The 25,918-nt window shown below is 41.5% G+C and overlaps 1 protein-coding gene across 1 annotated transcript in view; it reads left to right on the top strand.

Annotated features, from left to right (window-relative positions):
* Nucleotides 1-25,918, top strand: part of TTC7B (tetratricopeptide repeat domain 7B) — a 271,431-nt gene that overhangs the window by 59,769 nt on the left and 185,744 nt on the right. Inside the window, exon 4 of the mRNA XM_023731656.1 lies at nucleotides 11,279-11,400. Within this exon, the coding sequence (XP_023587424.1) occupies nucleotides 11,279-11,400 (122 nt within the window). The remainder of the gene's footprint in view (nucleotides 1-11,278; nucleotides 11,401-25,918) is intronic.

The raw sequence follows: 25,918 nt of genomic DNA, 5'->3' as shown, positions 1-25,918 counted from the left end.
GTGTCTCAAGCCAGTCTCTTTTGCGACATAAAAGAGAGCAGAGGGACGTGGGGACCTCATACCACCAAGAAAGCAGTGCCAGAAGTATAGTGCGTCCTTTGTACCTGGGGTTCGTGCACGGAGAAGCTCTTAGACCAAGGAAAGATGATGACAAGGACCTTCCTCCAGAGCTGACAGAGAGAGAAGGCCTTCGCCTGAAGTTGATGCCCTGAATTTGGACTTCTAGCCTACTAGACTGTGAGAGAATAAACTTCTGTTTGTTGAAGCCATCCGCTTGTGGTATTTCTGTTTCAGCAGCACTAGATGACTAAGACACTCCCCATACATATTTGGTACACAGTAAATGTTAGCTTTGTTGTCACTGACTGTCCCTGTGTCACCTGGCTATAGAATTTTTTTTCAGGAAACCTAGCCTAGAAGATTTTAGATATTTAGATTAAAATCTAGACTATTATAAACATGCTATTTTGTTAAAAATGTTAAAGAATTTTGAGGGGAATGCTTATGCAATAATTTTTTTTCAGGAGAATTTGACTCCCCCTCTCTTGTACTGAAGCTAATGGGCTCACATCTTGCGAGTCCCTGTGTCTGGTTTCTGTTCACCCCTGGCTATGTGACGTTGATCTACTCATTTGTTTCTGTGTGCTTCAGTTCTCCATTTTCATGGTGGGCTAATAATGCCCGGGTTGCCTGATTTCCTGGGGCCAGAGAACCCGCATTTACTGAGGACCAGTGTATACCAGGCAGAGCACTGGGACCTTTCCACATGGTGTTCTTCCTCTTTGTGCCACCTGTAGATACAGAACCAAAGAGAATTTGAATACAGGAACACTGCGTGCATTAAGTATTTGTCTAGTGTTGTCCTTGTTATAGTAGGGTTATAGACCCCTACTCATAGTTTTCTCTTACACTTTGTTCTCTGAAAGGGAATAAAAGATACCTCTAAAACTGTGCATATAAAAATAATCTAGTCAAATAAATCAAATTGGAGCGGATAGAATTAGGAGTGACGTCGGATGGCCTTGATTTGTTTATCTACAGATAGTGGCATTATGCCAACAGGAAATAAAGTTATCTGCCCCACAAGGACCTTCTAGAGGCGCAGTGATAGGAATAAAGATGACTTCATCCTTGAAGATCATAATACGAGCCCTGCTTTTGGCCCATGAAGTCATCCCACCTCTGTCCTTTGCGTGCACCAGCCACCCAGCTGCTTGTGGCTTCCTTGAGGCACAAGCAGCGCCAGGCTGGAACTTTACCTTCTGCCGACAGTTCACTTCTATACACCCTATTTTAGAAAAGAAGTTAATGCTAAATTACAGGGTATCAGTAGACTTTTTATTTGCTGTTCTAGTGCTAAGGTCTCAAGAAGAAACAGCAGGTCTTCAGAGACTGCAGTGCCCAGTCCAGACTGATGATCATCAAGGCATGAGGCCCCCCAGTTGTTCGCTGGTCAGCGTGGTCGTGCCTTGTATTTGTTACGTCCTCTCGACAAGAACTTGCGGTGACAGCTGAGATGTTGCGTTCAGAACCGGATTAGATCAAGGTTACTGTGTGTCTTCAGTTCAAACCAGGTGTCCTAGGAAAAGGACTCAGTGTTGCTGATGAGAAGGGCAGGGTGTGACTCTAGAGGCCCATGTGGCCGTGCTTTTGACTTTAAAATGTGACACCATCAGGAAAAAAGTTTCTTTTTTCCCTCCGCCTTTCCAGGCTCTACCTTTTGACCCAAGCCAAAGCAGGAGGTTACAGTTCATAGCTTAATGTAATCAATCTAAATAAATACTTCCTTAAACAAATGTCAAGAAACTGACTGTCCCGGCAGTGTGTTCTGCTCTAGGCACCTGGCTTTGCGCCGGCCAGCCATCTGACTCTCTGGGGTAGAAGGCTGCAAACCGCTTAAACTGAATTATCAAAGTCTGGAAATCAGAAAAGTAGCTTATTTTAATTTTCGTGAATTCCTTGCCAGTCTTTGTCCTGTAATTTTATAGCATTTAAGATATAAGGAGCTCTGGTGGTGCAATGGTTAAGCACTCGGCTATTATCCAAACAGTTGGCGAATGGAACCTACCCAGAGGCTCCATAGAAGAAATACCTATCGATCTGCTTCTGTAAAGATTACAGCTTAGAAAATCCTATGAGGCAGTTCTCCTCTGTCACATGGGGTCGCTATGAGTTGGAATCGACTCAGCGACACCTAGCAACAGCAACAAGGAAGTCTGTATCTGCCTTTTTTTCACTTAACATTATGTCAGAACTTCGAAGTGTTTTCCTGGCTACATAAGATCTCATCAAGTGTATGGCATCTATGATACACTGTATTTTTATGCAAATAAAGCACACGTACGTTTTTTGCACGTTATTTTCCTAGGTACGATATGTGTGTTTGTGTGTGTGTGTGTGTGTGTGGTCGTGTTATTTATGTGGGAGTGTTATTTGTGAAAAAATATGGTAATTAACCTATTGCTGGGTATAACCTATTGTTATAAATAATGTTGTGATGCCAGCTTCCTTCAGGTAGGTTTTTCCTTGCTTTGCATTATTTTCTAAGGGCAAATTTCCAGAAGTGGGGATATTTTTACCATTCTAATTACTACATATTGTGTACAATTGCTTTCTGCAAGTTATACCAGTGTCTTCTAACTTTGACAGTACATGAGGTTAGTGGTTGCCTTGCAGCCTTGAGAGAGTTGTTATTGTTTAAAAATTATTTTGCTGATTTGTAGGTGAAAATGGCACCTTGCAGTTTTAGCTTGCATTTCTTTGATTATCAGTGAAGTTGACATTTTTTCCAGTTTGCTTAGTAGTTAGTGATATTTCTTTTTTTTTTTTTTAAGTTACAGCACAATTGGGATGTGATTAACACATTGTACAGTTCACTCATTTACATTGTAAAATTCAGTGGTTTTTAGTATATTCACAGAGTTGTACAATCATTACCACAATAGATTTTAGAATATTTTTATCAGCCCAAAAAGAAACCTGTACCCACTTCCCATTTCCCAACATTGCTCTCCTAGCTCTAGGCAACCACTAATCTCTTTCTTTCTCTATAGATTTGCCTATACTGAACATTTTATATAAATGGAGTCATACAATATGTGGTCTTTTGTGACTGGCTTCTTGAGCATAAACAAGGTTTTACAGCATGGTTCATCCATGTTGTAGTATGTATCAGTACTTCATTCCTTTTTATCTCTGAGTAACAATTATTATATGGCTAGACCACATTTTATTTATCCATTCATCAGCTGATGGACATTTAGATTGTTTCCACTTTTTGGCTATCATGAATAATGCTGCTGTGAACATTCTGTACAAGATTTTGTGTGGACATATGTTTTCAGTTCTTTTGGGAGTATACCTAGGAGTGGTATTGCTGGATCATGTCCCAACTCTGTTTTTAATCTTATTAGTTTTTGTCTGTTTATACCTTCTGTCCAATTTTTGGAAGTAGTGTATTTCTTACAACTTGAATAAACTCTTTGTATCATGTATTTGTTAATCCTTTATTGTATTTGTTCTGGATACTTTGCCAATCCGTAGTTTTCCATTTTTAAGTTGCCCATAAAGTTTAAATTAATGCATAGTTGAAATGATTATCTTTTTATTTTTAACGTAGCATCTCAAACTGTGTATTTATTGATCATACCTGTGAACTTAGAATTATTATCCCTCTGTGGAGAAAAAAGAACCAGTTTTGTCTAAGAGTCAACTGTATCTTGTTTATTTTCAGTATTATTTAAAGTGATAATCTAAGAACTAATTTTTATAGCATGTTTCTTAACACCTTTCAAACTAGAATTGTCTTAGCAGCCAGCTGCTTGCTTAATGTTTGTTTGGAGCCATTTACTAAATGAAACTGATTGGTATTGGATAAAGAGGAACATGCTAAGTAAATCTTTGAAAAGTTATTTGTTATTAAGTTATAATTAATCATCCAGAAAGGGGGAAACCCCAGCAACAACTCTGTAGCATCATTGCTTGGGGTCATATTTCTTTTTTTCATTTTATTTTATTGTACTTTAAGTGGAAGTTTACAATTCAAGTCAGTCTGTCATACAAAAATTTATACATACATTGTTATGTGACCCTAATTGCTCTCACTGTACTGTGACAGCATACTCCTCTTTTCCAGCTCTGATTCCCCATGTCCATTCAACCAGCTCCTGGTCCTCTCTGCCTTCTCATTTCACCTTCAGACAGAAGCTGCCCATTTAGTCTTGTGTATGTATTTGAGCTAAGAAGCACACTCTTCACGAGTATCATTTTATGTCCCACAGTCCAGTCTTAATTATCTTTTTAAATTAAATTAATTTTATTGTTTTAAAGCTTAAGTATTGGGATATATCCCCTCTAGGGATTTGTGATGATTAATGTTATGTATCCACGTGGCTAGGCCTTGATTCTCAGTGTTATATAATTATCCTCCATTTTGTAATGTGATGTAAGGGGTATTTCCTTGGGGATGTGGCCTGCGTCCAATACATATGGCAGAGCTCACTGGCTCTTGATCTGACTTGTGATACTCTGACTTCTGGTTCTTGGGATGTGAGCCAGCAGCCTGCTGCTTGACCTGCAGATTTTGGGATTCACCAGCTCCCACAGCCCCGTGAGCCAGTAGTCTACCATCTGACCTGCCGATTTTGGGTTTGTCAGCCCTGCAACCATGTGAGTCAGGAGAATCCTACAGCCTAACACCTGACCCACAGATTTGGGACTTGCCAGCCTCCACAACTGCATGAGCCATTTCCTTGAAATAAATCTGTCTCTCTAACACATATATGCTTCGCTGGCTTTGTTTCTGTAGAGTACCTAGCCTAAGACAGAATTTGAAAAGTTTTCAACCATTTTCCGTTAAAAAACAAATGAACAAACAACTTTCAGTTTCCAAATATACTTGGGATTTATTTTAGGGTATGATATTAGACATGACTCTAATGTTTTTCTCACATTCTAGTGCCACTTTAAAATTATCTTCTCTCTCCTTTTCGTATTTTCTATCATATATATTTTTAGTCATTCATTAAAATTTTAGATACAACAGTAATTTCTGGCTTTTCTATTTTGTTCTGCTAATCTTGTATTGACATAGTGGCCACAATGATGGGCTCAAGCATAGTAACAATTGTGAGGATGGTGTAGGGCTGGGCATTGTTTCATTTTATTGTACATAGGGTCACTATGAGTTGGGGTTGACCTGACGGCACCCGAAAACAACAATCTTGTATTCCACCAATACGACACTGTTTAATAATTATTTCTTTTATACTGAGTTTCAACATCTGAAAGGATAGTAACCACTTATTACTCTTATCTTTCAGAATATCCTTTGCTGTTCTCTGTTTATACTTGTAGATGAATTTTAGGATAATTTTGTTATGTTCCAAGAAAGATCCTGTTGGGATTTGGTTGAATTTTCATTAACCCTACACATTATTCGGAAAATGGAGGTAAACCTTTGGTAAACCTTCTCTCATCCATGACCATGATATCTTTTTCCGTTTGCCAGCACTTTTTTCCTTCAGTAAGTTTGTTTTATTTACAGATCTTTTCTATTTTTGTTGCTTTGTGAATAGGATTATTATTTTTTCCATTATATTTTCACATATAGGAATGCTTTTGATTTTTAAATTCACTAACACAAGCATTTATTGATTGCCTCCTATGTTCCAGACACTGTGCTTGGCACCAGGGTCACTAGGATGAGTAAACCATGGAAAGTGCTCTTAAGAAACTTACGATCTCATGAGGACACAGGTCATAAACAGTATGGGGGCCACGTTGGCGGAGAAACACCCAGAGAACTCTGTGAGCCTAGAGGAAGGGTCTTTTCAGTGTGGAAGTTCAAGGACAGCTCATGGAAGATGCTACCAGAGCTGAATCTTGGAGGCTGACAAGGATAGCAATATAAGACTATTAGCTACTGTACTGAACTCCTTATATGACAGATAAATGATTTTTTGTTGTTGCCATTTCTTCCTTTCTAATATTTTTTCATCTTCTATCTCTCTCCTGCTCTATTGCCAGCCCTTCCAAAACAATGTTAGAAAATAAAGGAGGTAATGGCAGATATCCTTATTTTTAAAAGTAACCCTTTAATATATCTCCATGAAAGACTATAATATTTATATGCTTATTAAGTTTCTTATTTGCAATTTAGTGACGTAGGTATTATTATCCCCATTATATAGATGAGCACGCTGAAGCCCTGAGAGATCAAGGGGGTTGTCTTACAAATGGTGAGGTGTCGTAAAACCAGAGCTAGAACTTGAGTCTTTTGACCTAAAATCTTTGGCTCCGTCCTCCATGCTATCATGCTTCCTCAGTCGGGGAGCATACGCTTTTGCCAAAGTCTTCTCACGGGGAAGTGTTTATCCACAGGATAAAGGCGGCTTCAACGCTGCAAACAATGCTCCCACCCGGCCTGTGTGCCAGAGGCCCTTTGTGAGGAAGGAATTAAATTCAAGATGCTTGGACTTCAGGGTAAACCCTGAGCTATGCCATTCCCTCTGCTTCCCCCTTTATGTCTTTTTCCTCCCGCATTTATAACTTAAAGCCTCATCTTGGCAGCTCTGACCGCTTGTCTTTTGGACTTTGTTCTGCAAGCAGAAACGGACTGATGGGACAGAGAGGAGGAACAAGGTGTGAGTCAGGTGGATCTCAGGTTCCGCACCACCTCTGATACTTGCTAGTCATGTGGTACGGGCAACTCAGACTGAAACCAGCAACACATAAAAAGGATTTCAGACTGTGACTAAGTGAGATTCATTTCAGGAATACGAAGTTGATTTAACATCCAGGAATCAGTTAATGTAATACAATGTAATAAAGGACAGAACTACATGATCATCTCAATAGCTGCAGAAAAAACAGTTGACAAAATTCAACACCTTTTTGTGATAAAAACACTCAACAAACTAGGAGCAGACGGGAACTTCCTCAACCTGATGAAGAGCATCTATGAAAAACCCGCATCTAACAACATATTTAATGATGAAAGACTGGTTGCTATCTCCCTAAGACCAGGTACAAGGCAAGGACAGTTGCTGTAGCTACTTCTGTTCAATATTGTATTGGAGGATCTAGCCAGTGCAGTTAGGCAAGAAAAAGAAATAAAAGCCATCCAGATTGGAAAAAAAGAAGTAAAACTCTCTCTTTTTTCCAGTGATATGATCTTGTATATAGAAAATCCTAAGGAATGCACTGACAAAATAACTTCTAGAATGAATAAATGAATTCAGCAAGGTTATTGGATAAGAGATCAATATATATCTAAATCACTTGTGTTCTGTATACCAGAATTGAACAGTCCAAAAATGAAATTAAGAAAACAGTTCCATTTATAATAGCATCAAAAAAGACAAAATATATAGGAATAAATTTAACAAAAGAAGCGCAAAACTTGTATAGGAAAAGCTACAGAACATTGCTAAAGGAAATTGAAGAAGACCTAAATAAAGTATAAGGAAAACCAAAGAATTGATGTATTTGAATTATGGCGTTGATGAAGAATATTGAATATACCACGGACTGCCAGAAGAACAAACAAATCTGTCTTCGAAGAAGTTCAGCCAGAATTCTCCTTAGAAGTGAGGATGGCAAGACATGTTATTAGGAGGGACCAGTCCCTGGAGAAGGACATCATGCTTGATAAAGTAGAGGGTCAGCTAAAAAGAGGAAGACCCTCAGAGATGGATTGACACAGTGGCTGCAACAGTGGGCCCAAACATAGCAACAATTGTGAGGATGGCACAGGACTGGACAATGTTTTGTTCTTTTGTACACAGGGTCGCTGTGAGACGGAACTGGCTCAACAACATCTAACAACAGCAAATAAAAGGTAACACATCTTGTGATCATGGATCAAAAGAGTTAACATTGTTAAGATGGCCAAAACCAAAACCAAACCAGTTGCCGTTCAGTTGATTCTGACTCATGGTGACCCCATGTGTTTCAGAATAGAGCTGCTCTATAAGGTTTTCAAGGCTGTGACCTTTCAGAAGCAGGTTGCCAGGACGTTGCCAGGACTTTCTTCCAAGGTGCCTCTGGGTGGGCTCGAACCACTAACCTTTTGGTTAGTAGTCGAGTGCTTAACCACTTGCACCCAATACTCTCCATATTGACCTACAAATTCAACCTAATCCTTTCAGAATGCCAGCTCTCTCTCTCTCCCTCTCTTTCTCTCTCTCTCTTTTTTTTTTTTGCAGAAATTGGGAATGTGATCCAAAAAATTAATATGGAAATGCAGGGGACTCAGAAGAGCCAAAACAGTTGTGAAAAAGAACAAAGTTGGGAAACTCATACTTCCCATTCATAAAACTGACCACAAAGCTGCAGTAATCAAGACAGTGTGTATAATTTAGTATTTCTGAAAAAGAAAACAAACAACAAACACAAGGAATAGAAAAAATCTAAAATCCTGCAATCTAAGAAAGCTTCTTCAACAAAGGGAAGCTTAATTGAGCACTAGTTATGTACTGTGCTGAGTGTCTTGTCCATTCATTATTTCACTTGATCCATCGGCCTACCTTAAGAAACAAGTTCTGTTGCCATCTCCATTTTGCCTATGAGGAAATGGAGGTTTAGAAAGGTTGTGACTTGGCCAAAGTGCTGGAGCTGGCGTGCATTACTCTATACTGCACATCTGAATTTGTGGATTCAAGAGTACACACTGTGTTCCAAGAAAAGCTGATGCAGAATGATGAATAGTAAGGTAAATCCTGATGGATTTTACTAGACTTCAGGGAAAAAAGAATTGCTCTTTGCACATCGTCTATAGGGAGAACAGTTAGGCTGGCCTCTGAGTTCTTCACAGCAACTTTCAATGTCAGAAGCCTGTGGGGTACGAATCATCTGTCTCCATGTCCTGAGGGAGGGAAGGTGTGAAATCCAAGCATGTCATACTCACTCAGGTTCAACTCTCAGGAAGAGGTACGAGGCAGACATTCTCAAACATACAAGAATTCAGGGAAGACAGCAGCCATAAGCCCTTTTTGGCACTATTCTACCAATTGAGATGAATCCAAATAAAGAATTCAAGAAACAGTGAATGCATTTTGAGATAGAACTGATGCAAAACAGTTATGAGGTAGAATGTAATTGTTAGGAACCTTGTCAATGTTAAAATAGTAATGTAACAAAAATGGGGGGCGGAAGGAGAGTGCAAAGTAGAATATGTTAATTTCTTCATCTTTGTAATGAGTCAGTAGATACTCTGTAAAGTTGAAGTATGTAGGTAAAAATAATGACCTGCCCTCTTTGTATACACACATACATACACCATATGCACTTATATATTATATATGTAATAATACAGCATATATTTTTAGCTTAGAGGAACCTTTATGAACTATGTACAAAAAAACACACTTTTCTGAAGTTGAGTGATTATTTTGATTCCATTTTAGTTTCTTCTGTTAAATTTAACTAAAATTAAATCTAATAGTTTAAATTTAAAGCTTGCATAGATGATATTATCTCAGTTTTTGTAAAATGGTGTTTGCCTTTCTGTCCTTGATACATATTTACACAGAGATATCTAGACTTGTTCAAAAAATGTTAACTGTGGTTCTTTCTGTGTGGTGGAATTTGGGGGTGATTTTTAACTTTGTTTTTTGTACTTTATTGAATTGTTTTTCCTTTAAAATAATCATGGCATTTTTCATTAAAAACTACTTTCTAAGGCAAATGAGGAGCCCTGGTGGTGAAGTGGTTAAGAGCTCAGGCTGCTAACTGAAGCTCGGCAGTTTGACTCCACAAGGCGCTCCTTGGAAACTGTATGGGGCAGTTCTACTCTGTCCTGTAGGGTTGCTATGAGTCAGAATCGACTCGATGGCAAAGGGTTTGGTTTTTGGTAAGGCAAATGAAGGATAATTTTTAGAAGTTTTAGTGTTGGGCCTCCAAGTGAAGATGTCAAGGAAGCTGTTGGTTAGATGAGTCTGACCCTCAGAGGGAAAGTCTGGGTTAGAGACATAAGTTTGGGAGTTGTCAGCTTATGGATGATTTTTGAAGCCCCATAGGAATGGACGAGGTCATCTAGAGAGAGACTTGAGAAAGGAAAAGTGCCCAGAACCCTGCTCTGTGCATCTTCAGCATTCAGAGGGTGGATGGAGGAGGAACCTACAGTAGAGGGGAAGGTGTGGGGACCCAGGAGTTGGAGGAATACCTGGAGATGTGAATGGTGCAGACAAGTGCTAGGTCGTGAAGGAGCCAGATGCTTTTGTTAAGATGATGGAATACAGTTCGATCAAGGGCTGCCCTGAGTTTCATTTCATTTCTCAACCTTTTGTCCATTGTGTGCCTTCTACTTTTGTTTCCCAATAATCATGAGTTAGAAACTAGCAATTAATTGCTTCAGTTCCATTTGGAGAATAATTTCAAGACGTCTGCAATACTTGGGGTTTGGCTAACAACTGGTTGTTTTGTAAAACTGCTAACTTACAGCAAACATGGATAGCATGTTTGGAGACATTGTTAGACTTTTAAATGGGCCTCAAGTTGGTTTCTGTTTGATAGATGCTTTATTTGGCTTGTGAGTTTAAAGGAGTAGCCTCTGTAATAGCAGATATATATTTACACTTCACTATAATGTACACAACTTGGAAGGCTTCTTCTGATTAATTGACAGTCTTTCTTTCAAGGCTAAAATTTTAAACTTTTAAAGCGTCATTATCTGTTGAGCAAGGGGTCAAGTTTGGTGAGAGAGGGAACAGAGGTTGTATTTCTCAGTCCTTCCCTTGAGAATAGATGCTCAGTCCACAGGCCACAGCTTTGTAGCCTGGTGAGTTTGCCTTGTCTGGGTAGCTCCAGGGCCAGCGCTGATCACAGCAGTTCTTAGCTTCTGTTGGAGCTCAATCAAACTCGTGTTGGGGCTGAAGCTACAGCCCACCTGTCAGTGACCTCGGCCATTGATGGGCGATGACTATGTCTGTCCTTTGCTGGGACCTGATTCTGTGTCCCTCAGCCTCTCTGTCGATATCCTGGCAGTCAGCAGAGCCACCCCACCTCTAGTGCTTTTCCTGGCACCGTCTACCCATCAGCACCCTTCCTTCCTCAGCTGTGGTGCCAGGAGGGCCATGTGTGCCCCTGGGTCTCTTGGTAGCTCTCTGTCTAATTGGAGCCACTGTCTACTTTTCTAATACTTGCACCTGTGCCTACGCACTGATGTTTGCATTAGGAAGTTGATTTTTCAAGTTTTGTGGTACATTTAGAGATAGGGTCTGAAGGGCGTGGGCGTGGATGTGCATTTGATTAGTTTTCCAATTTTCTCCCCTTCTAGGTAATACTTTCTAATATTCAGAACAGAAGTCCTAAGCCTGGCCCTGCTCCCCACGATCAAGAACTAGGTTTTTTCCTAGAAACAGGACTTCAGAGAGCCCATGTCCTCTATTTCAAAAATGGGTAAGCTTTCTTTATTTTTTAATCCACTTTCTAAAGAAGGAAAGTAGAAAGCCTTATAATGCTGTCTCTAGTTATTATAATATCAAACAATTTTAAATATGAATTGAAAATTTTTTTTCAAAGAATGAGCATAGGCCCTTTTTGTCTCTTGTCCACCTGGAGACTTGGAGATGGGAGGAGGGGAAAGAGGAGGGTGTCTCAGTGAACATGAGTCACAAGTATGGAGGCCCAAGACAAGGTGGTGTGGAGTTGATGGGAGCTGAGCTTTAGTGATGCCCTTTCTCCATGACGGTGGTCCTGCCTCAGTTTCATGAATTGGAAACTCTGGCACACAAGGCTATCTCCCTTTCTGTGGCTGATCATTTCAGAGAATTGGATTCACCAAATCTCAGACAGTGTTCCTGAAAGTAAGCGTGGCTATAATGCCACATGAGAACACTTTCTATTTGAGTTGCCTTTGGAAAGGGTTTAAGAAAGTCTTAAAAACCTGAGTGTAAGGGATAGCTCTCTAATGCATTTGATGTTTGTTTTCCTGGTTGTGTTGCTCTTGTGAGAAATGCGATGATTCTGTTCCAAGTCTCCTCAGTTGTCCCTTGTTTTGACATTGTGCTGCAGGATAGATGTGCATGACGACCAACAGTAGGTATCTCGTTCCTTTGGAGGCCTGTTCCCCTCCTTCTAGAATAGTCAAAGAGTGCTTTGAAAGGCAGAAGGGACACGGGTCCCAGCCTTTGGAAAATGAACAAAGTTGTTCATTTCCCTCTTCATTTTTAAGAGCTTCAAACCTTGGGGCATAGCTCATGGAAGTGGGATTTCATCTGCCTGGTGGCCCAGAGCCACATGCATCCATTTTCCATTTGTTCAGAGTAAGTGCTTATTTTTCAAGTCCTATTAAACTGTTTGTGGGTGAAAGCCTGCTTTGTTCCAAAGGCAACCCAGCAAAGGCTGCCAGATTGGCATACCCCACGAAGGCTGCAGTAAACACCCCAAGGTTTGGAACGGCTTGGTAGTTTTGGCACAAAGATACTCTCTTTTGATCTCATCTGCCTCTGACTGAGATCATCTGAGCAATGATGCATGTCCTGTAAGCTGAGATTTAAATCCCATTTTCTTTGCTGTTGTAAACAGAGAGGGAAGGGCAGGAATGTAGACTGTTTTGCTAGTGATCTGTTTCTTCTCCCTTCTCACAGTAAATAATAGTTGTTACAGAGGAGTGCCTGACCATGCTGTCCTCCCTCTAACCAGTGAGCATATGTGGTTGATGTGGAAGTCCAGAGATAGGCGTTCATTCCCTTGGAACTCCCTGAGGTGCCAGACCAATACATAATAGTGAAAATGTCTTGTATGAGCTTGGCAAGGGTGGGCTGGATTACTTATTTTCATCTTTGAAACCTGTTCATTGAGGAGAAGGAAGCAACGCTGCTGGGGCCTGGCCTTCTCCCCTGAAACGTTGGCCACCCACTGGAATCCAACAACAAAAATAATGATGAGAGCTTTGTGCTAGATGATGGGTTACATGCTGTGGATTGCTTACTGACTCATTTCCCATTTTATTATAACCCACGTTCATGGAAATGCCCACTGATGTAGCCTTAAAGGACTACTTAACTTTGAAGCCTTTCCTCCTCTCTTCTTGTCCTCTCGCTCTCCTGTCTGGGCTCTAAATACCCCAGTGATGGTATTAGAGGGTCCCTGCTAGCTAGAGTGTACTAAAGGCTGGGATTATGCAGTGGTAGCAAGAGATTACTTTTGGATAGGTAGAGGTGATTGCTGGTTTGGAGACCAGAAAACGTGGATGAAAGGAGAGAAACCAGTGGGTGGTTTTGGATATATCACATGACAGAAGTCATTTGTGAGTGGACACTTACAGCCAGTATCTCTGTGGAACAGGTGGGGACAGAGGTGGCTCCTATCCCATAGTTCCATCTTCTGGTGTATTTATTCCTTCACTTGTCTTTTGTTTTTCTGCAGTTTTCTTATATGTATCTGGAGGGATCTAACGGACAAAGTTTGACCAATTTTCAGTGGTAGGAAGAGATGGAAATTAATAAAGCGCATCTTTTCCTTTAGAAATGTACTTAAATATATACTCAGCTCTTTGGCTGTCCCAAATCCCCAAGGATTTACTGAATTACAGTAATTAATATTATTATTATTTTATAACTCTCTTATCTTTTCCAGGGGTAACTGCCAAACTCGTTAACTTGGGCATCTCTTTCAGAAAGAACCCAACCCCAGCACCAGTTCCTGGGCCCCTCCTCATCCCTTAGATCCGAATGATGCTTTTATGTTTACCAAGCACTTTTTCTTCCTCTTCCGTGACGGTCACAGCATTATCTCTTTCATCTCCACAGCCGCCCTGCGCAGTTGGCAGTATAAATCGTATGGCCCCTATTTTACAGGACAGTCTAAGCTCAGAGAGCTGACATGACTTCCTCCAGGTCACACAATGACCTGAATTCTAGGTTTCTGACTTCAGTCCTTTTCCCGTCATGTCCTTACAGGGGAAAGGCTGGAGCTCTGTGTGGAGGGGCTTGACTGGACGCCTTGTCCATACCCCCAGCTCTCTGTGAGGGAGCATTTGGCCTCCCAGGATGAGGCGTTGCCAGGTGATGGTTCCCAGCTTCTGCTGGTTTGGTGTTTTCTCATCAAACTTTTCCTCATGGCTCATCTACGTGATGTTACCAAACATCTATTTCTTCTTCTCTCCCTTCTCTCCCCCTTCTTCCCTCTCCCACCCCTCCTTTCCCTCTCTCTCCCTATCCTCTTACCTTCTTCCTCCTCCCTTCCCTCTCCTCCGCCTTCTTTACCTCTCTTTCCCCTTTTCTTCCTCCCCTCTCCCCCATCTCCTTCTCTAGCTCCTTCCTTCCAGCCCCCTTCCATTTCTCTCCCTTTTCCGTCTCTTCCTCTCTCTCCTCCTCCCGCCCCACACCTTTCTTCGTTGGAGGGAGTGAATCACTGGCTGTAGCCCACATCTGTAACATCCCCGCCCTAGCCCTGTGATTCCCTGGGCATGATCTAACCTGGAATGTACCCACATCTATTTCTCTCCTCCCTCTGGGTGGCAGCAGCAAGCCTGCTAAGCATGAAAAAACCTGTTAAATCTACACATTGGGTGAAATCAGAGCGCTTTATGCTCAGAGGGCCAGGACTGCTGCCTCTGAGGGCTCTGGGAATTGCCTCGCAGGAGCTCACATGAAGGGCAGTGAGGACATTCCAGCCAGAGGACTTGCGACCAGCCTGTCTCCTCTGGGAGCCTCAGTTTCTTTATCTGTAAAATAGGGCTAAGGCCACTTGCCTCACAGAGTGCGGTAAAGATCAAATAAGAAACTGCACAGGGAAGCCCTTCTCAAAGTATCAGGCAAACAGCAAGTGGTAAATTGTGATTCCCAGTGAAGATGATTCCTGGTTGACTTACCAGTGAAAGTGGGGCCACACTCAGGTCAGATACCTTTGAATTGGAAGCTGGTGGAGAAGTAGGCATCACTTATTTGATTGTTGAGTCTTGAACCGCTGGGATTTGTGAGGAAGGGCTTTTATTGACAGTGACTGCTTATCTAACCAGCTGCTGGTTTAAGTGAACTCATTTCAAGATGGATAACAGTTAGCGTGGATAACATCTGATAACCAATCACGGAGGTTGGTTTTTCAGGGACGGGAGATGGGGCTGACTGGTTTGACTGCAGTAGTGTTGGGGTATTCAGTCATTGGGAGCACAGCCAGCGGCAGAGAAATGACCTCATCCCGCGGTTCCTGCTGAGGAGAAGGGAAATCTTGCTTTCCACCTGAGTCGTTGCAGCCAAATTTCCAGAGAAGCATGGCTTTGGAATGCCAGTTATTTATCATGTGTTGTTTTAGGAATATTTTATCGTCTCGTAAACAAAGGTAGCAAAGGCATTTCAAGTAACTTTGCTTCTTGTCAGCCATGTCAGATGTTCTGGGTGAGCAAAATGGATTGTGTTGTGTGTTTTTCTTGGCTCTGAATTGGTTTTATTTCAGGGATAAAATTGAAGTGAGTAGGCAAATGGCCGTCAGCACCTGGGAGATATGACTGTTGGATTGTCATTTTCTACTGTGCATCACTGAGTTCTGCTTGGAAGGCCCTGGCCCAGAGAAAGTAGCAAGTGAGGCAGGTATGGTTCAGACTTTGGGCTCCCCTGGTGTACTTACAGGCAAGCTAAGAATAAAGTGTTATGGAAGGAATTTTTATTTTTTTGAACATTGTATTGTGCTTTAGGTGAAAGTTTATACAGCAAATTAGTTTTCCATTCAATAATTCGATTCAAAGATTAAAAAGAAAGGGGCCTTGCATTCTGGAAGGTAGTAGGAGAAAAGGAAAAAAGGTAAGACATGAACATAAGGAACTTCAATACAGGTTACAATACAGTAGTATAAAAGAGTAAAGAAAACTCAGCCATTTTATTTATTTATTTATTGTATTTTAGGTGAAAGTTTACAAGTTTACAGGGCCAATTAGTTTCCCACTCAGTAATTTATACACAAAGTGTTCTGTGAAATTGGTTGCAGTCCCCACAATGTGTCAACACGCTCTCCATTTCAACCCTCAGTTCCCAGTTTCCATTCATCCAGTTTTCCTGCCTCTCCCTTCCTTCTCATCTTTGCTTTTGGGCAAATGTTGCCCTTTGGTCTCTGTATAGTTGATTGTTCTGAGGAACACATTCCTCACAGATGTTAATGTTTATTTTACAGGCCAGTCTATTATTTGGCTGAAAGATGGCCTCCAGGTTCCAAGTTAGAAGAGTGTCTTAGGACAGTAGTCTCGGGGGTTCTTCCAGTCTCTATCAGACCAGTAGGTCTGGTCTTTTTTATGAATTTGAATTTTGTTCTACATTTTTCACCCATTCTAACCTGAACCTTCTATTGTCTTTCTGATCAGAGCAGTCGCTAGTGGTAGCCAGGCACTGTCTGCTTTTTCTTGTTCATGCTGGAGGAGGCTGTGGTTCATGTGGGCCATTAGTCCTCTGGACTAACTGCTTTCTTAAGTGTTTGATTTTCTTCACTCTGCTTTGCTCTAGACAGGAAGACACCAATAGCTGTATTTTAGATGGCCACACGCAAGCTTTTAAGACCCCAGATGCTACTCACCAAACTAGGATGTAGAGCAGTATCTTTATGAACTATGTGATGCCAGTTGACCTATATGTCCCCCGAGACTATGATCCTTACCCTTCAAGTCTTCCTCCAATCCTGATGCCGTGTTCTTCTTCATATAGTCCAGCTTCTCTGATTATTTGCTCAGCATACAGATTGAATAAGTATGGTGAAAGTATTTACCATAGTTGCCCCTTTATTCTTGCACACTTTTCAGTGTCTTGCTTTGCCTTAGTCACATTGTACTCATTTCCCCCATATTGTGTGTTGCCTTTCCGTTCGCCAGAATTAACACATGTCTACTAGCTGGTTGGAAACCTTGATGGCATAGTGGTTAAGAGCTATGGCTGCTAACCAAAAGGTCAGCAGTTCAAATCCACCAGGTGCTCCTTGGAAATGCTATGGGGCAGTTCTACCCTGTCCTATAGGGTCACTGTGAGTCAGAATCAGCTCAATGGCAACAGGTTTGGCTTTTTTTTGGTTTACTATTTAGTTAGTGATTCTCCCTCCTTCTCCCTCCTATCCCTGGTAACCATCAAAAAATGTTTCTTTCTATTTGTAAACCTGTTCTTGACTTTTTATAATAGTGATCTCATATGATATTTGTCCTTTTGTGGTTGACTTATTTCACTCAGCATAATGTCCTCCAGATTCATCTGTGTTGTGAGATGTTTCAGCATTATGGTTTATCATTGCGAAGTATTCGATTGTATGTATGTGCTACAATTTGTCCATTCATCTGTTGATGAACACTTAGTTGTTTCTCTCTTTTTGCTATTGTGAATAGTGCTGCACTGAACATGAGTGTGCATATGTCTATTCGTGTCACAGCTTTTATTTCTCTAGGGTATTTACCTAGGAGTGGGATTGCTGGATCATATGGTATTTCTGTTTCTAGGTTTTTAAGGAAGCGCCATATCATTTTCCATAATGGTTGTACCATTTTACAGTCACACCAGCAGGACCTCGCTAGCATTTATTGTTTTCTGTTTTTTTGATCAGTGCCATTATTGTTTGGATGAGATGATATCTCCTTGTAGTTTTGATTTGCATCTCTAATGGCTAATGATCATGAGCATCTCTTCCTGTGTTTGTTAGCCGCCTGAATGTCTTCTTTGGTGAAGTGTCTGTTCCTGTCTTTTGCCCATTTTTTAATTAGATTATTTGTCTTTTTGTTGTTGAGATGTCGAAGTTTGTATAAATGTTAGAATTTAGAACCTTATCAGATATGTCACTGCCAAAATTTTTTTTCCCAGTCTGTAGGTTCTTTTTTAAACTCTTTTGGTGAAGTCTTTTGAAGACCATAAGTATTTAATTTTTAGGAGGTCCCAGTTATCTAGTTTATCTTCTGCTGTTTGTGCATTGTTAGTTATGTTATGTCCCTGTGTTTTCTTCCATGAACTCTATGGTTTTAGGTTTAACATTTAGGTGTTTGATCCATTTTGAGTTAGTTTTTGTGTATGGTGTGAGGTATGGATCCTGTTTCATTTTTCTGCAAATGAATATCCAGTTTTGCCAGCACCATTTGTTAAAGAGACTACCTCCTCCCCATTTAATGGTGGAGGGAGTTTTTAGAGTTCTGTTCATATAGTCAAACAAGTAGATCATTAATCGCCACTATGTATAGGCTTTCAAAAGTTTTAAACCTCTTTAGTAACCTTGTTGACCTTTGCTACTGTTCAGCCCTGCTCAATATAACCTAGAATTAGAAGGCAGAAAAGGGACCTTGAGGCCCATGTAGTGTCCATGGGCTGCTGAGTAGGGTACTGCCTGGGTTTACTGTCTCAGAGACAGCAGCGGCAACAGACAGGCACCCCCAGCCCACATAAGGTGATCATGGGGAGGCTGCGGACCAGGACTGAGGGGGCTTTGCTCCCAACACTGGTCTCCTCAGGCAGTGGAATAACTTGGCCTTTGCCTTTGCATTCTAGCACTCAGGTGGTCTTCCATCTTGCAGTGGTAAGAAATGTTTACCTTTTACACTGCACTCTCCTTTTTCACATTGCGAGTCCAATACAGGAAACATGACAAATTCAGACACGCTTTCAGTAAGCATTTAATAAGTATCTGCTTTCTGAACATGATGCTCTTCAGGCGATTCAGAGATTAAAAAGGAATGGGCCTTGCTCTCTGGAAAGTAGTAGGAGAACAGGAAAAAGGGTAAGACATGAACATAAGTAACTTTAATACAGGTTACAATGCAGTAGTATAAGAGTAGAGAAAACAATAAAAGAAAGCCCAGCCACTTTTATTTTTATTGTGCATTAGGTGAAAGTTTACAAAGCAAATTAGTTTCCCATTCAATAATTTATATACAAAGTGTTCCGTGACTTTGGTTGCAATCCCCACAATGTGTCAGCACTCTCCCCATTTCTACCTTGAGTTCCCCGTTTCCATTCATCCGGTTTTCCTGCCGCTTCCTGCCTTCTCATCTTTGCTTTTGGGCAAATGTTGCCCTTTTGGTCTTATGTAGTTGATTGTTCTAAGGAGCACTGTCGTCATGGGTGTTATTGTTTATTTTACAGGCCAGTCTGTTATTTGGCTGAAAGGTGATCTCTGGGAGTGGCTTCAGATCCAAGTCAGAAGGGTTACTAATGGCCATAGTCTGGGGGGTTCTCAGCCACTTTAAATAAACTGAAGTTTCCAGGCCCATTTTTTCATTCAGTCACTAAGGTCATTTAACAAGAACTCATTGCACACCTATTAGGTGGCAGACGGTATGTTAGGCTCTGGGGATTTAGTGGTGAAGAGGATAGATGAAGTCCCTGTCTTCATAGAGCTTACAGTCTCATGGGGAATTAAGAATTAAAATGAGCAATTTTAAGATAGCTTGGTGAAAGTGACAGGGGAAGTCCAAGTTGCCACAGGAGCAACGAGGAGAGCTACCGTGCTGGAACGGGTATGTGGATTGGAAAGGGGCGTAGAGCTGTGGAGAACTGAGCCTGCAATGGTGCAGACGTAAACAGATTGGGGAGAGCTAGGGGGACGGACGTTCCAAGTAGTTGGTAGGAATATGGAGTTAGAACTGTACACAGTGTTGTGTGTTCTTCACGGTATGAGGAGACTAGAGTGAGGATTTATGTAGAAATCAGAGGATTTCTCAGCACAGGGCCAGGCATGCAGTAGGTTCCGTCAGTTTTCTAGCAAGTATTTATTGCGTTCTGCTATGTGCCAAATACTGGGCTCAGGGCTAGTATACATTGGCAAATATAGAGACATAGTGCAGGCTCTCTGGGACGATACAGTCTAGTAAAGGAGACAGATAGTTAACAAGTAAACCAATGTATATAGTTACCAATTATGATAACTGCTAGGATGCAGTGAAAGCAAATAACTGGAAGTGGGGGGACACCTGCTTAGATAGGGTGGTCAGGGCAGGCCTCCCTGAGGAATGACATTAAAACCAAGACCTGAAGGATGACAAGGCACTGACCATACCAAGAGCAGGAGAAAGTGCATTCCAAGCAGAGGGCCCAGCATATGCAAAGATCCTGACCCAGCAAAGAGCTTGATGTGTTCAAGAATCTGAGAGGAGTCTAGCGTGGCTGGAGCATAAGAAGGGAGAGAGTCATGACACTCTTGGTTTGGCTTACCCTGAAGAAGGCAGATCTACTATGGTGGCATACAGTGGTGGCTGTCTAAAGTCACCAGAAGAAAGGGAAGTGATAGGTGGGTGTCATGGATTGAATTGTCAGTTTGGCTGGACCATGATTCCTGGTACTTTGTGATTTTCCTATATGTTGTAAATCCTGCCTCTATGATGTTAATGAGGGAGGATGGGTGGCAGTTGTGTTAGTAAGGCAGGACTCAGTCTACAAGATTGGATTGTGTCCTGAGGCAGTCTCTTGAGATATAAAAGACAGAGTGAGCAGAGAGACTGGGGGACCTCATGCCATCAAGAAAGCAGTGCCAGGAGCAGAGCGTGTCCTTTGGACCCGGGGTACTTGCGCGGAGAAGCTCCTAGTCAGGGGGATCATTGATGAGAAGGCCAAGACAGAGAGAAAGCCTTTCCCTGGAGCTGACGCCCTGAATTTGGACTTTTAGTCTGCTTTACTGTGAAGAAATAAATTTCTCTTTGTTAAAGCCATCCACTTGTGGTATTTCTGTTATAGCAGCACTAGATGACTAAGACAGGGGGCAAGACATTAGACGCCCTTTTCAGAGTTGACAGTGGTAGTAGAGACCAAGAGAATTGAATGGTTTTGAGATATGTATTAGATAGTTAGGACTACCTGATGCATTGGATTTGGGGTAGTGGTAAGGGAAATGGAAGAATCAAGGATAAGTCCCCAGTTTCAGTGTTGAGCAATTGGTTGGATGAGGTGGGAGCAAGGGAAGGATCAGATTTGGAGAGGGGACATCAAAAGTTTGTCTTTGGGTATGTTATATTTGCGATGCTTGTGAGATTCCTAAGTGTAAATTTCAACTAGGTAAGATACTTGAGCACAGAGAGAATGTTTGGGTTCGAGTTATAAATTGGGAGTTTCAGCATGTTGCTTATATTTAAATCCCTGGGACTGGGTGAATTCAGTGAGGGACAGAGAAGAGAAGACAACCCAGGACCCAGCTCAAGAGACCTGCAAGAGATAGAAATTGAGTAGAGGAGTAGGAGCCAGCAGAGGAGCTGTCAGGGGTCAGAGAGAAACCAGGAATGTGTATCCTCATGAAAACCAAAAGGGGAAAATGTGCTTGAAAGGAGGAAGTGATCACCCGCGTTGAAAGTTGCTGAGATGTTAATAAAGAAGAGGACGAAAGCGTGAACATTGGATTAGATAACATGGAAGTCATTTGTGATCTTGAAAAGACCTTTGGTTGGATGGTAAGGGCATAAGCTAGACTGGGGAGGGCGAGAAGCAAATGATAGAGGAGGACGTAAATGATATGCCCGACGTAAAGTTGGAGACTACCTGTAATTCAACTGATAGTGGTGTATAGAATCTGAAAATCCTGAAACTCAAATGACAGTTAGAGTACGTTTGTTTCAATCACTGAACTTTATAAATGAGGAATCAGACCTAGAGAAATCACGTTCAATAATCATTCAATAGATATTTCTTAAGAACCTTTCTAGGTTACTTACTAGTGTCAATCCCTGGGGATGTAGCTGTGAACAGGTCAGACCCAATCACTACCTTTATGGAGTTTGCATTTTGGTTGAGGGAAACAGTCAGTAAACAAGGTAACATGATTTATTCAAGGTCACACAACTGGCTGGTGGCGGAACTGGGACCTGTGCTTCCTTCTTCCAACACCCAGATCAGTTCTCTTGCCCCTTGTTTGTGTTGACGACACCCTCTTCTTGAAAGTGGAGACTTGAGCAGCTAGCTTGAGGTAATACTTTATACTTCAAAAATAAGGACTTTCTATAACCAATCTAGATAGTAAAATTAATTTTAACTCCCCCAAAGTAATTTTTATCCATGATTTAATTAATTTGTGTAATAAAAGGCATTAACTCAAATCTTCTCTTTTTTTAAAAATGTGAGCTAGGTCTGGCTCATCCTTTAATGCCATTAAAACTTCAATATGGAAACAAAGGAATGTTTGTCAGTTTTAAGTATGGAACTCCAAAACCACTCTTTTCAGCGACTGATTATGGGGAATGAATTACGGGGACAGATAATTGCTTTCACTGTACTTTGTAAATGCTAGCACCAAGTGAACATTAGAATCCTGTGCCTTCTGAAAGCTTTATCAGCAGTTAACAAGATAGATGTATCCCTGCTGGTATGTCCTTGGCTACAGCAGAAGAACGGGGTGGTAATTTTAGGCTTTCAAAGGTGGATGGGGGTGTGAGTGAACTAATTGTTAGCTTCGTTGCATTCACAAAACCCCTCTCCATGTGATTTTGCAAGCTACAGTTCCTTTAGCCACCATTTAGTAGTTAGAATTCTCTTGAAGATGAACTGGTATAGGAGTTTGTTCTAGTTCTTCACATTGGATTTATCAAGAGTATGATTTTCTGTTTTAATTGGGGCAGAAGAGGAGGGGGAGATGCTTTGTTTGTTTATTCATTCACTTATTTATTCACCCATCAAATATTTATGTGCTAGGAACCTAGGTCACAACAGCAAATGACCCAGTCCCTGCCCTGTGGCATTTCCAGTCCAGCAAGAAATGAAGACACAAAACAAATAATTACAAGTAGGCTCAGCCTTAGGAAAGGGGACGGAGACAGTGCTATGTATTAATGTTAGTCTTTTACCTTGCTGATCCTCCTAAAAAGAGATGGTACCTCATGATATAGTTGGAGATTGATCCCCTGGGAATTGCTGATATAAGACCTTACTCAGGTGGTGGCATTTGCAGACCAACTCTTGGGTCATGCACTGGATGTGAGAAGTGTGAATAAAACACACAGCGGAACCATACAGTGAGGTATGAGGAATACTGCCTGCCTGTCTTTGGTTTCAGATTATATGTTACGACATTCAGTTATTCTATATTATCTGTTCAGTTTCTGCTCGGTGCTGGCATTCTTCAGGTACTAGGGATAAAATGGTAAGCAGCCAGACGTACTCCCTACTTTCAGAGAGAAATCAGATCATGATAGGCCTGGATGTAAAACTACACGCTGAGACAGTGCTCGGGAAGAAAGGGACCCATTTCTAAAAGTACTTTTGAAAAATAAATTGACCTAGATTTGGTGGTTAGGGGAGGTTTTCCTGAAAAAGTGACTGAGCAGAAACCTTGAAGATAAATAGTTGAATAGGAGCTAACTAGTAAAGGCCAGGTAGGGTGGGGTGGGAAAGGTGTCATTATTGTTTATCCTCAGAGGCATTTTGTCCAACCAGCCCATCCTTTTTCTCTGCTTAATTTTTCTCCTTAATCTTTAACCAGTATCAAATACACCATGAACAACATTTACCAGGAGTCTTCTTAGGTTCAGTTAAACATTTCGACTCACAAGACTTTCATAGGCCACACTTGGCACTCATCTGTTTAGAAGGATGTAGAACAGAATCACAGACTGCCAGCAGGATGCTGTCTGGGGTCATTCCTTCATGTGCATATTCTTCTCACCAGTCCTTACTGCCATCCAGGAGCTATTCTCTTTGCCCCCAAACCCCCCACCCCAAGGTGACATCTCAGGTGCTAGGGAATAAGACTCACATTGAGTAGGTGATATCTGCCCTGGCATAAAAGTCTTATGCCCTAAGTGTTCAGGGCCCTCAAGGGCTATACTTGATTGTTAAGAGTCATTGCACTCAAGAAAGCCCAAAACTATGATGTCCTTGTCAGATATAGTTCTTCCTAGTCTAGATGGAAGCAATCAACAGCGATAATTTTATCTAAGAAATGTTGCCTTTCCATCAGCAGCTGAATGGATAAACAAAATGTGATATATACTTACAATGCAGTATTACCCAGCTATAAAGAGAAACGAAGTCCTGATGCATGCCACAGCGTGGATGAACCTTGAAAACATCATGCTGAGTGAAATAAGAGAGTTGCAGAAGGACAGATACTGGATGATCTCACTTATATGAAATAAGCAAATATGTAGAGACCAAAGATTATTAGTGGTTACCAGGGGTGGGAAGGAAGAGGAAAGGGGGAGTTTTTGCTTAGGGGGCATTGAGTTTATGTTAATGGTGATGGAATAATTTGGAAGGGGATAGGGAGAATGGTTCCACAGGATAAAGAATGTAATCCATATCATTGAATTATGCATGTAGAAATTGTTTGAATTGGTGAATGTTCTGTTGTGTTTATCTCACCACAGTTAAAAAATAATAATAAAGGAATGTTGACTAGTAACATAATTGATGGAGTCCCTGGGTGGTGCAAATGGTGAAGCACTGGACTACAAGTCGAAAGGTTGGCAGTTCAAACCTACCCAGAGGTGCTTCAGAAGACAGGCTTGGTGATCTGCTTCCAAGGGGTTACAGCTTGAAAACCCTGTGGAGCAGTTCTACTCTGTACACATGGGGTCATTGTGAGTCGGAATCAACTTGATGGCAACTAACAACAACATAATTGGCATTTTACCTTTGTGAGGTTTCCAGGGAACAGAGCTAGAAAGTTAACCGAAGGTCAGATTCTTAAGCAGAAGAGAAAAGGGATTTGTTAGCCCTTTGCCAACATTTTTTTTTTTTTCTTATTTAACTTCTTTATTGTCTGACTCCCATCTCTAAAATGTAAGCTCCATAAGGGCAGAGATTTTTATGTTTCATGTGGGAGGAATCTGTACCCTGAACAGTGTCTGGTATAGAGTTGTGCATGAATGAATGAATGAATGAATACACTTCTCATTTTCAGCTGAGATTGCTGTGGCTCATAGATGCCTACCTGACAGTTGTGTGTTTTCTTTAAAACTAGACATGTTTATTGAGAGTCTAACTGTGCCGAGCACTGTGTTAGGTGCTGGGGATATAAAGATGAACAGGACAAACATAGACTGGCATCATGGAACTTGACCTCAGCAAGAAGAACCTTTTCTAGGAAGATCATGGGGACGTCTGCCTACTATCCGCTCTCTGAGATTGGAGGGTATTTATAATAATGGTGCCTTTATTATAAGAAATTCCTCAAGCAGTCCCTGGCAGAGTCTTTTCTTTCTAAGAAGCTCTTGGCTTGGTGGAACGTTGGTGCTTGTGGGCCTCCTTACTTAAGCCCAACATGTACACATTGAGATGGGATTTCAGGAAAGAGAATTATCATCTTCCGCGGTTTAGTTGTTGAGAACATTTGCCCCCCAGAGCTTCCCAGACCTGCATTTTTTTAAGATTTCAAATGTGGAGCTCTCGGAGTTGAAACCTCATGAGGCGAAGCTGGACACAGAGCCATCTGAGAGTGTAAGCGCGGCCTTCGTAGGTAGCCTCTCGGGCAGACCGTTGAAGTGACGCGTGTGTGTTGGGAAAGAGGAATTTGCATCCTGTCTGGTCAAGCAGGAAGCCAAGTCTCACCCTCTCTGAGCCTGTCAGGCTGTGGCGAGCTCTCTTGGTAATTTAGTGATGTCTGGTCACAGAGCAGGTCCAGATGTATGCCCAGAAGCAGGGTGGCTGGGACACAGTGTGGGGAAAGCACGCAATGGCCTTGTTTTGGCCCTTGGCCAGAGCAAAGCTCACTAACCTTGTTTTCCTTCCCTGGTTTAGGTGGCAAATGCATGAATATTTTACACGGGGGCTAAAAGGGGCAGGGGGAGGTACCAGTTCTTTTCAAGGGATGTGTCCTACCTTTTTTTTTTTTTTAATCATCATTTTTCTCTCCATTCTTTTTTGCAGAGATATTTTTAGTCAGTTCTGACTAAAAAACCCAAAAACCAAACCCACTGCCGTTGAGTCAGTTCCGACTCATAACAACCCTACAGGACAGAGTAGAACTGCCCCATAAATCTTACAAAAACAGACTGCCACATCTTTCTCCTGTGGAGCAGCTACTGGGTTCGAACCGCCTGACTTTT

Source organism: Trichechus manatus, unplaced genomic scaffold, assembly GCF_000243295.1.
Source record: "Trichechus manatus latirostris isolate Lorelei unplaced genomic scaffold, TriManLat1.0 scaffold00045, whole genome shotgun sequence".
Lineage (NCBI taxonomy): Eukaryota > Metazoa > Chordata > Mammalia > Sirenia > Trichechidae > Trichechus > Trichechus manatus.
Note: the sequence above shows the minus strand (reverse complement) of the source record. Positions and strands in the feature narration are given on the sequence as shown.